Consider the following 12022-nt stretch of genomic DNA (forward strand, 5'->3'; position numbering starts at 1 on the left):
GGCAGATGAAGAGTCAGCTGGAGCTCACAGCAGGGATGAGGAGGTGCATTTTTTCCACAGATCTGCACTTGACTGTCTAGTTTTTCCAGCGCTGGTCATAAAAGGCCACTGAAATATTTTTATTGACGTTATATTTTCTTCATTTTTTCCTTTCCTTAACACCTTCTTGCACTGGTTTGGGACATTTGAAGGGAACTTTATTTGCTGGGTTCATTGGGGACAGGCGGCGCAGCAGACTGTTTGAAAGCAGCTTGTGTGTTTGTTGACGGGGCTGTGTGGTGCAGGAAAAGGGGGGGGTGCACGCTGCCAAATGTTTGCTTGCTGACTCCATCAAGAAAATATCAAAAGGCCCTTTATGAGGTGCTGTAAAGAAGACCAGGTGTTTTGAGAACACCACCAGACTCCAAGGGTAATTCCACTTTTTAAAACATGCCCCGAGGATACATTCTTGTCCCACCTGCTGCCTTTTTTCATTTTTAAAGGAAAAAGGGGTAAAAAAAAGATTAAAATGTGCCTTGGCAGCAGCTTGTGTGTCATGTCACATTGTGTCATTCTTCAAAAGTCCACAGTTTTGTCATTAGCACTGACAGAAGCCATGAGGAAACGGGAAAATGCTTTTGCTCAACATACTGGTCTGGCGTCAGATCGCAGGCATGCGTCACAAACGTTCATCGACGTTTGTCTCGTTGCTTTCTTCTGGTTCCCAGAGAATGGGTTTAATTCCCTTCAGGAATGCGTTTCTTAATATCTACTTTCAAATCTCGCCGTCTCCTGATTGGCCGTCGTCTTTTCCTATATAGCGATGCCTCGTTACAGGCGTGTTAGTGTGTCAGTCTGTGGGAGACCAGGTGATGAGCTTTCTGACAGCTGTTGAAAGGCGTTGCTACTGCTCATCACATTTAATGAAAGTGCCCCCCTCCCCTGTCAACACAGTCAGGAATTCCTCCCATTTTTCTCAGCGGTTTTTTTCCTCCACTTCTTTCTTTCTTTCTCTCGGTTATGGCCCGGTGCCATTTTGAGTGCTTGTGTATATATATATGGGTTATATATAGGTGGAACAGAATAGCAATGGGAAATGAGAGCGCATGTATGGAGGTGTAGCAGTCAGGGATACTGAGAAGTGGCTACAAAAGCTGGTGACGAAGATCCTCCGGAAACGCTGGTACTGAAAAGAGGAAGGAAGCAGGTCTGTTGTGTGGGACCTTGTAGCAGAAGCCTCAAGAGTGATAGCAGGAAGACGTGGGCAAAACAAAACAGAGAAGGAGAGTATTATGCGCTGGCACCACTGGCAAGGGTGTGGTCTACTTTCTTTTCCTCTTTCTTTACAGATTCATTCGTGTGCTGATGGTCAGTCAGTCGTACCCTATGGCGCTGTAGCCTCTGCCGTGGTGTAGAGGGCCAAAGGCACCCTTGAAAGCCCCACCTAGTGTGCCAGCAATTCTCCCAGCCCACTGTTCACCATCCTCTCCCAATCTGCCGTCCTTCTGCCACTACTCTCTGCCCAGTCCCCTACTGCGTGCCCCTCTCTCCCCCTCTGCCTCAAAGTCTCGACATGAGGCGCAACTTTACAGGATCTTTAGTGAAAATAGAGGCGGAGACAAAGGCCACGCATGCCCGTGCTTGCAGTTTAGCACTAACAGGCAAAACATCAACAGAGTGAGTCGCACACATAGAGGAGGGGGTGTTTTTAATGGGGAACACTGGAATTCAGTGGTGCACTGTTACAAACCGTCCGGGCATTTGCAAGTGAAATATACACTACAGAGACAGAGCAGAGCCGCTGGCTGGAGTTGCACGTGAATGCTGGACAAGCACAGAAATAAACGGCTACACATATCCTACAGATGCACCGTGAGCGCAGAAAGAATACGTCTGAGCGTTTGCTCTCGCATGACAAGGCTCCCTCCATCACTCCAACAGGTCACGTACACAAAATCTGCAAGCTTATTGTGAAAGAATACTTGTTACAGTGCCAGATTGTCATATGCTGCTCAGTTAAGAGGAGTGTGTTGCGACACAAAACAGGAGCTGCGTAGTCATGCGTTTGCTCACATACATTAGAAACACTCCTTTTTCCAGCTGAGTGAACAGCAGGCAGCCTCGGCGTTGCCAGGAAGTCTTCAGATTTTTGGCTTTCTTTCCTCTTCTGTTGGATCTCCTGATACTAAAGGGAGTTTGATTGGCTCGGTTAACTTGACCTAGAATTCACTGTAATTGACCTAGTTGAATTCACCTTCAGCTACACAGCTATTTCTGTCGCGTGCAGTTATATTTCACATCTAACGAGGCTGTGCTGAATGCTGCACAGTATTTTAGTGTAACGTTGCTGTGTGTTTGTAGTTTGTAGCCACTGAGTGTGTATATGGGACCAACTGGGCGCCACTCGTGCACAGCAATGCAACACGGGATCAGAGAATAAACTGATACTTAGCAGGAAGCTAACAGTGACTGTTGATAACTTAACTCTTCTTCTTGCCTTTCTTTTTCTTCTTCTCCTCCCCCAACAGCAGCACCCACACCACCTACCCCACTCCTCTTCTCATCTGTCTGTCATCAGCTCACAGGCCTTAGACAGCGGATTGTCATGCAAATGGTGCCCCAAGCCTCAAAGCGCTGATAAGGAGGGCCTCTCATTTCACTGGGCTTTGTTTTCTAAACAGTGATGAGCTGAGTTGAAGAGACTGAGAAAAGGGGCTCGGGGTAGCTGTCTGAATGGGCCCTCTGACTGTGGCGCCCTGGGGTAAGTGGTACAGGGGATTTGAATGGAGTAGGCTGAATGGGGCGAAGTCTTGGAGGTGGATTCAGGAGTCATGTTCTCTGGCAGGAACCAGGTTCGACGTGTTGACAGAGCCTGATGTATTTTGTCTGTCACCGCTGCCCGGGTTTTCTCCAAGATGGACTTTCTGTGTTCGGCCCGCTTTCTTTATCCGTTTCGACGGTGTCAGTCAGTGTTCGTTACTTGACGCCACATATGGTTTGTCCTTTTCTGAGGGGTTGTCAGCGCTCGGTCTGGAGCCTCATTTGCTGCTGTTATTATTGCATAAACAGTGGTTCATGGCGCGTTCGGGGGGTTTCTGTTCTCCCACTGACCCTGCCGTTTTGTTACATTCTGGCCGAGGAGATATGAGACTCGCTGCAGAAACATTCAGGGGGCGTAAACTTCGGATTTTAGATTGATTTGTGCGTTTGGCTTTGGGATTGGTCTAAAAACTAATGGGAAACATCTTTGACTTTAGCAAAATGAGGTTTTCAAAGGAGGACTGTGGATTTCTGAAGAGTCGCATATAAAAATGCAGATGAAAAACAGATGTTTAGGCAGCAGGCAACAAATAAAAAATGTCTGATGTATTTCTGTTACTATCATTAATGAGGTAGTTGCAGGCCGGTCAGAGCAGCTACAGCAGAAGTCGTAGTAATCGTCAACTTGGTCTTGAACAAGACTTGCCCTCAGCAACTTTGTCCTCCCCCTCTCCCCCCCCCCCTCCTCTTCCCCTTTCTCTGTTTTATATCAAATTCCTCTTTTTACGCCCTCTTTTTTTCTCTCCTTTTTGAAGTCTCCTCTCTCTAGTAAAAGAAGCCAGGCTGGTGGTTTTTGATTCTGCTTCGGGTGTGAGAGGGGGGAGTAAGTCGGGTGGGGGGGTTGTAGGTTAAGTTTAGGCAAGTCCTCTGTGCTTTCCATTGAAGGTGCTGGGGAGAGGTGGGGGCAGTAAAAGTTAGAATTTTAGAGCCTGCCTGTTTTTTATTTTATGATTGGCTTTTTTTCTCTCTCGCTCTCTTTTTACGGGCTGTGAGCTACAGCTGGTGGTGTGAATAGCTGCCCAAGGTGACCGAGTCCCAATAAAGTGCAGGCCAGCCGGGCTGGGGCCTCCAGTCCAGCCATGGGACTGCCTTTATAAGCCAACTTACGAGCCTAGTCCTCTGTTAAAACCTGGCAGGGCTGCACTGAGGAATTTAGGGCCAGGAAACAAGAGAAAAATAGGGTTTGTGTGTCAGGGGATGCAGAGTAGGGGGTTGAAGTTAGAGGGTGACCAAGGGTGAAACTGTGTGTGTGCAAGTGTGCGTTTGTGGTTTTGTGGCATGTGTGGTTAGCATCTTATATTTCTCAGGGGGAGTATGGAATCCATACCCTGCACACTTGAACCTTCCAAAAGAGCCTATATGGGGTCCACTTTGGAATATAATGAAGTGTAATGGACCATATCGAGTATGTGACTCGAGTAAGCGCTGATGTCACAGCTGTGCACCAGTTTTTGAGACGTAGAGTCAGGGCTCTGCACCGGCTTTGCGTGTGCGTGCATTTGTCATGTGCCTGTGCTGTGCGTGCAAGATGTTCACATGAGATGTTGTCGATGTGTGGAATGAGGAAAAGCCAGCTTTGACTTTTCTCAACTCATTAGCTCGCTCTGTTACCTGTCCTTATCAAAGAAGCTGTCAGACGCTGTCAGTTACGTCTTAGTGATGTAAAAAGCCGTTTTCTCACAGCTGTCAAACAGCCCTTCTCCTCTTATTTATTGTCTTTACATAGACAAGAGTTATATGCGAAGACAATATGACAATATGTTCTATGCGATATCCCCAAAGGGCCCTTGAGTTTGGCTCCTTAGTGATAATTGGTACCAGGAAATAGGAACACTTCCTTAATAGTTCATATCTTATTTATCTTTTGAGACTTAAATGCGTCTCACTCCACGTCCAGACAAAATGTTTGTCATCTTAGTGTGGTTATCTATCCACATCTGCTGCTTGTATTCACAGCTCCACATGTGGCATTTGCAGAGTTAGTAATAGCTGTACGATAATGACTAGTAACTGATCATGTGCTCCACTGTCTTTTCTTTCCATGTTCACAGCGGTGGAGACCCAGAGCAACAGCTCAGAGGAGATGGTACCCAGTTCTCCGTCTCCACCTCCCCCACCTCGAGTCTACAAGCCCTGCTTTGTGTGCCAGGACAAGTCCTCCGGGTACCACTACGGGGTCAGCTCATGTGAAGGCTGCAAGGTGAGAAGAACCAATCTTTTGAACACTGGGTTTTCTGAAATAAAACAATTTGATTCTCTATTTTGCATTCACATGATAAAAGAGGGATGGACAAAGGGCAGGCTGGAGGAGATACAGCGACATGTCACAGCCTTTATAATGATAACTGTACTGCACTTTCTCCCTTGCCCTCTTCCCTTTTGTGTCTTGCTTCCTGGTGTTCCAGGGTTTCTTCCGTCGCAGTATCCAGAAGAACATGGTGTACACTTGCCACCGAGACAAAAACTGTCAGATCAACAAGGTCACACGCAACCGCTGTCAGTACTGCAGGCTGCAGAAGTGCTTCGAGGTCGGCATGTCCAAGGAAGGTGAGTCCCCCAGCGTTGAAGATATAGTTTGGAAAACAGGGTCACTCTCTCACTCGCACATAGAGTCTGAGAAACTAGGCAGCAAAGACAGAAGCAGATGATGAGCCCACCAGGGGTGGTGATCAGGGTGAGGCTGGGCACTGTACCAATCATATGACTAATCCCTTTACAAAATGAATCTGACTTCCTGTTTCACCACAAAACCTCGCCCCTCTGGCCAGCACACAGACACTGCTTTCATTCATAAAGACAACACGGGAGAAAACAAGATTTGGGAGTTTTGACCAACGGATTGAGAACAGGATTCACGCCATTTGTGCAATCAGAAACACCAGCTTTTTGGGGAGGGGTTATTATTTCAACCTTTTGTGTAGCCAGCTGCGTGTAAGTGGCAGTTTCTTGCCCTTCACGAAGCCCGGGGGACATGTATGTGGGTGTAATGTTTGTGTGGGATGTGTGTTAAGACCGGGATCACATTGTGCCTCTGCTATTACTGGATATCCTGAGAGGAAGGAAAGTATGGGAGGAGGAGGAGGTGGTGGGAGAAGAGGCAGAGAGAGCGTACTGGCTTATGTGCACCGGTCAAGTGGATAGAGAGATGGACAAGGAAGCCAGCGGGTGATAAGAAGGAGATAGCCAGCGTCCGTGCCGGGCCTCAAGGAAATATGTTAATGCTGTTAAGAGCAGAAAGGTTCTGGTTTCCACTGGCGTGTAACATCTCCTTGGCAGCAGTGAAAGACACTGAACATGAATGCTGAGTTTGTTTTCAAATGTCATTACAGATAAATTCAATTAACTTTCTGTATGAGCTTTAACATTGTATGTGGAACTAATTTTGTTTTCTCCCCTTTACGCAGCGGTGCGCAATGACAGAAACAAGAAGAAGAAAGATGTGAAGGAGGAGGTTGTTCTTCCGGAGAGCTATGAGCTAAGCGGAGAGCTAGAGGAACTAGTCAATAAAGTCAGCAAAGCTCACCAAGAAACTTTCCCATCACTTTGCCAACTGGGCAAATACACCACCGTAAGTCGTGCACATAAACGCCGTCTTTCACTGCTGCATTTGGAAACTTTCTCTCAGCTACGTCAGCAGCGAATGCTCCCAGATTGCATGCTTATGAAAATTCGCAGTAACTTTCCCAACATAGTGGTGGCTTAACTAATGCAGTTCCCCATTAAGCCATCTGTGTGGCCTCGGAATGATTGATGCAACATGTAAATGGAATTCTTTCCCCACACTTGACTGATGTAAAATGTAAATGTGAGGCTCGGCGAATCTTGCCTTTGATACAAACGTGGTTGCACACCTCTTCTCGTGTGACGTGCTGAACTGTGGGTGTTTTTGTTTGTTCAGAACTCCAGCTCGGACCATCGAGTCCAGCTCGATCTAGGGCTATGGGACAAGTTTAGTGAGCTTTCCACCAAATGCATCATCAAGATAGTAGAATTTGCCAAGCGGCTGCCAGGTTTCACCAGCCTCACCATCGCTGACCAAATCACTCTGCTTAAGTCCGCCTGCCTGGACATACTGGTGAGGAGCTTTTGTTTTCTGCTCTCTTCACTCACTTTTAGTAAATAAATGATTCTGTCAAAGCTTATGCTGAAATATGGGTATGCTTCCACCCGGTGGTGAGAAGTGGCAGTGCATTCAAGTTTGCCCAGATAATGCAAAATCTATCATATAAATAGTAGTTTGGCTACCATTTTTAGCTACTGCAGATATTTTTAGTGTTGTAAGAAGTCATATTACACTACTTTACATTTTATTTGCATTTTTTAATGTTCAAAAAGTTTCACACCTTGTTTTGCTTTTCAGATGCTGAGAATCTGCACACGCTACACTCCAGAACAGGACACTATGACGTTCTCAGATGGCCTGACTCTGAACCGGACTCAGATGCACAATGCGGGCTTTGGACCGCTTACAGACCTGGTTTTTGCCTTCGCAGGCCAACTTCTACCCCTGGAGATGGATGATACAGAAACCGGTCTCCTCAGCGCCATCTGCCTCATCTGTGGAGGTACTGCAGCATGTACCTACTCTTGATTGGTCTGTTACAAAGAGGAAAGGACTTTAACAAAATAAAAGTTAAACATAATTGATTTTTGTATGTAAGAGATTATTTAAAACTTAAAAAAGAGAGAATGAGAACATATGTTTGCTGCTTTTTTCTAGACCGCATGGATTTAGAAGAGCCCCAGAAAGTGGATAAGCTACAGGAGCCTCTGCTTGAGGCTTTGAAGATCTATGCCCGTCGTCGCCGCCCCAACAAACCCCACATGTTCCCACGCATGCTGATGAAGATCACTGACCTCAGGGGCATCAGTACGAAGGGTAAGAATGGAGAGAGCGCTTTCTAAGATTGAACTCTGTACACTTTCCTCAGGTCCTTGCCAGAAGAATACATCTTTTACAGGACGCTCTACTAGTTCAGCTTTATTCTTTATGATGTGTCCATGTATTCTGAGAGGTAATTATATAAATTATCCACAAACGCCTTGCTTTCTACTTTCAGGTGCAGAGAGAGCTATCACTCTGAAGATGGAGATCCCAGGGCCGATGCCTCCTTTGATCAGGGAAATGCTCGAGAATCCGGAGGCCTTCGATGACCAAACGGAGAGCAACGAGAGCCCGCCGCCTCCACCACCGCCCCCACCACCACCGCCCGCGCCTCCAGCCCTGGTTCTAAAGCAGGAGGCTGAGGATGAGGACGACAGCTGGGCCACCGAAAACGGCAGCGAGCCATCACCGGAAGAGGAGGACGAAGACGACGACGACGACGTGGGAGATGAAGATCGAGACAGGGGCTCGGACAGTGACGGGGAGCCCTGGGTGTTTTAACTTTGAGGAAAGGCCTTGCTCGGAGGGCGCAGTGAAAAGAGCATTTCATTCATAGACACAGATTCATCACACACACACACATGCATACAAGCATATAAGTAAACATACACATATATAGACACACACATACACCTCAATCACTCTTCCACCTCGAGAAAATGCTGGCCTTCCCTTCTCCCTCTCTCTCCCCTGACTGCACATCACTGTGTCCTCCTCCACTGAGCACAGCAGAGCCTTAAGCGTACAGACATTTCTAACTCAGGCCACACGGTCCATGACAAGTGAAATGCAGAAATAATGAGAGGTCAAGGGAGAGATGACGGTAAACCAGATGAACTCCTGGCACGGCCAAGAGAGAAGTTAACGTGACAAAAAGAACATAACCTCTTTGAGAAAGCTAAATGTTTGTTGTTTTCTCCCCCCCCCCTACCCCCCCTTACTATTGTTGTTTATATCTAAACAGGGGAGCCTCCAAACTAGACACCAGAACTAAGCAGTTGACTTTGATTGATTACAACAAGCACATTTAGAGCAAGAGTACAGGGCAAAGCCAAATTGAGTATGCAACTCTTTTGTTGTTATTTTGAAATATTGTTTTCATTCTTTTTTTCCTTTTTTCAGTTTATGAATAAGTCCTTACATATCTATATACCATTATATTTTGTTTTTTATTTGTTATTCTGGTTTTATATATGAATCCTTTAGACAAGTTTTTATCTTTGAAGAGCTTTCCTGAGAAGATATTCAGAGGGAAAGAAGGGTGATCGGAACTGGCTGGGTCTTCCTTATCAGCTGCATATGCTTAGCTTCTTGGAGCACTTTGGCTCACTGTGGATGATAATCAACCCAGGACTTTCTTTTTTGTTGCAGTGACTTAACCAGTTTCTGCTATCAGGTAATTGGCATTATTCTTTTATGCTGTTGTTGCGGCCAGCATGCGCTGTCAGTGCAGGAAGTATCTTTGTGCCAAAGTTAGGAACAGTCATCTGTGGAGCATGAGTTTAACTGCTGCAGGGACTCCAGATACAATCCAGCGGTCCTCATGGCAGAATGCTCACTCACATATGCACTAAAAACACTCGAATTATCTTGGACAGTGAATCCACAAACATACACACTCCTTTCGCTCTATGCCGAGTGGTAGCAGATGTGCCAACCTGGCACAAAGTGCCGGGATCGGAGATTTAGACTTGACCGTATATATGTAGCACTTTTGTGATCATCTGTTTAAGCAAGGCGCATCTCTTCCATTAAGCATAGAGCAGCTGTCTGTGAGCATATATCCCAGTTAGCATGTCAAAACCCATGGTAACATCAACATATTAAATACGACGGATCTTAGAGCACTCCCTGATGATATCGGTAGATTAGCACACTCATTCAACACAGATAAAAACATCCAAACATACTAGCGTCATGTGCTAGTACACAACCATTAAAGGCATATGCAAAGCAGGAATCTTTATGGAAGACATTTTGGAATCAGACTCAGGGCTTTTCAGTAAGGACCAAACCCTAGCTGCTTCCCAGCATGCTAGAAACAGGCAATATTTATGCGTGCATTCTTGACTATGCGATTCTCAACCCCACTTTGTGTAAATAGAAGATGACAAGTCTGAAAAACAGCATGGATACCAGTCTGACTCTCCACAGAGCGAGGAGGGACCGCCATCGTCGTCATCCTCATCACAATCACCGTCCCACCTGCGTTCACACTGGTATCCATGCAGGAAACTGCCCTCTCATCCCAAAAAGCCATTATATCATCTTGTCTTCTTGTGTATATTCTCACTTTTTTTTGAAGAAGAAGAAGAACAGTGGAGGATTATGTGTTCTCATGTATCATTTCTTTATTGCCAAAACGTCACAGCGGGCGATCAGCTTGGAAAGCACGGCTGATATACAGTACAGAGGTTTTTTCTCTCCCTCTTTGAAGCAATACGAACATAGTTTCTGTAGCAGCGAGAGGTCCCATCCTCTAAATATGGGCAGGTCTCCTCATTGTGTGTGTGTGTGCGCGGGTGTGCACGTGAGTGTGAATGCTTTAGAAAGTTTTCAGTCATGGGTGGATGTCCTTGGCGTGGTGCTGTCACACACAAACTCTTGTGTGACCTCATCCTTTCTCTCTCTGCGACGCCGTCACGGTGATAGTGACGGTAACGCAGGCAAACTTTGAGATTATGTTATGTGTTATGTTATTGTTTGTTTTTTCAACATGGCCAAGGTGTTGTTCTTCCTCTGTTTATATCAACTCTTGTCATACAAAGAAAAGCCATATAAACAGTGAGAGGCACAATAAACTACTTTTGAGAGATTCCTGGACTTTTTCTTTATTTGTGCTAAAAATGATGTGATGTGTAAGTTCGCTTATACCAGCGTCAAACTTATGAAACACTGTAAACTGCACTTTTGAATGAACATAATCATGCATTACCGGGGTGCAGCAGTAGAGGGAGCTCTTGCACTGTGACTGTAGGGAGTGCTGCATGCAGCTGCGTTTACTGCTTGGAGGATAAGGGCAGGGTCTGTTGGGTCATGGAGAGCTGTGGGTGCAGAGGCTAATAAATCACAGCCTCCTGCTGAACAAGGACATCAGATAAAGGTCTGTTCCTAAGATTTGTTCACTCTGCAGTTAAAGGAGTGCAGGTGGCAGCATAAAAATCATCAGAGAACGACTCTTTTCCTCTGCTTTCATCTCACTGTGATCAGAAAGTTCAAGTATATCTGGCCATGAATTCTTTAATGAAAGCTGTATGAGAAGGCTGCAACAGCACAATAAATTATCTCAGTTTTTAGATGCATTACGTGATATATCAATTATTATTTGGTGCCATTAAGCTTTGGCTCAAACGAAATAAGATAAAATTACATTTGGCCGTGCAAATTTGTGGTAAGCATGTTTTAAAAAACACGCCCAAGTATTAATCATAAAATCCATTCATAATGAAAATATCTTTTAGCTCCTGCATAGCTGTTAATGTGGCTCATGTCTGCTGGAGGAAATGAAAGCGATTCTTTTACAGTCAAGCTGCTCAAGCCAGTGCGCTCAAATTCTACTGAAACTGTGTGAAATTTGAACTTGCAGAAGTGACCCAGCTCTCGCTAATGGCCTGTGAAAGGACACTCAGTCACTGAACTCAAGTCAAAAGCTTTGTCAGAGTACGCCGTGCAAACTTTAAACCAAGCAAATAAATAAAACAAGGAAAGGCCTTGTTAAGAAGAGTTTTTTTAAGAGGACCAAAAATCAGCCCTGCGTCAAGGTTATACTGCCTATCTTTACTGTATCGCTGCTGCTGATATGATCACTCACTCTCACAAGAATCCTCTTTATAAAGGGCTTCTGACAGTAAACCTTTTCTTTTTAAAAGCCGGCCGAGTTGATGCTAATGCCACACCTTTATTTCATTAATAGAAAGAGAGAATCAGAGCAGGGTGATAAACACAGATGAGATTCTATCAATTATATGATTGCTTTAATTATCATTAAAGACAGATCAATAACACCAGACTGGAATTAAAATAAGGCCCATACATTATACACTATTTTACAAGGAACAATCAAATTGCCTCATATACTGAACCCTGGAAGGTGTTGCCATGGGAACCCATGCGAGGGTTTGGGCATGCTTGGGGGAATTTAAAGGAGCCGGTTTAGTTTCCTATATGCTCATCCTCACACATTAGTGACGCTTGATTAAATAATGACTCGAGATGGGCAGGCTTATTCATTTGAAATTAAAGAATGGAAATGTGACACCTAGAGGTACAACTTCACAATGATTTAATAAAGTGTGAGAAAAAAATCACCCTTGTAATATTCTTACAACCAAAGGACAT

The 12022-nt window shown here is 45.2% G+C and overlaps 1 protein-coding gene across 4 annotated transcripts in view; it reads left to right on the top strand.

Moving 5' to 3' along the window:
* rarga (retinoic acid receptor gamma a) overlaps positions 1 to 10499 on the top strand; it is a 40254-nt gene extending 29755 nt beyond the window's left edge. For all 4 annotated transcript variants that reach the window (XM_085144697.1, XM_085144698.1, XM_085144696.1 and 1 more), the window contains 7 exons: positions 4851 to 4999; positions 5205 to 5346; positions 6204 to 6367; positions 6698 to 6874; positions 7160 to 7364; positions 7520 to 7678; positions 7860 to 10499. In XM_085144697.1, coding sequence (XP_085000823.1) covers positions 4851 to 4999; positions 5205 to 5346; positions 6204 to 6367; positions 6698 to 6874; positions 7160 to 7364; positions 7520 to 7678; positions 7860 to 8185 — 1322 coding nt within the window. In that variant the 3' untranslated portion in view covers positions 8186 to 10499. The remainder of the gene's footprint in view (positions 1 to 4850; positions 5000 to 5204; positions 5347 to 6203; positions 6368 to 6697; positions 6875 to 7159; positions 7365 to 7519; positions 7679 to 7859) is intronic.
* The last annotated feature ends 1523 nt before the right edge of the window (positions 10500 to 12022 follow it).

The sequence above is a fragment of the Neolamprologus multifasciatus genome, chromosome 20 (assembly GCF_963576455.1).
Source record: "Neolamprologus multifasciatus chromosome 20, fNeoMul1.2, whole genome shotgun sequence".
Taxonomy (NCBI): Eukaryota; Metazoa; Chordata; class Actinopteri; order Cichliformes; family Cichlidae; genus Neolamprologus; species Neolamprologus multifasciatus.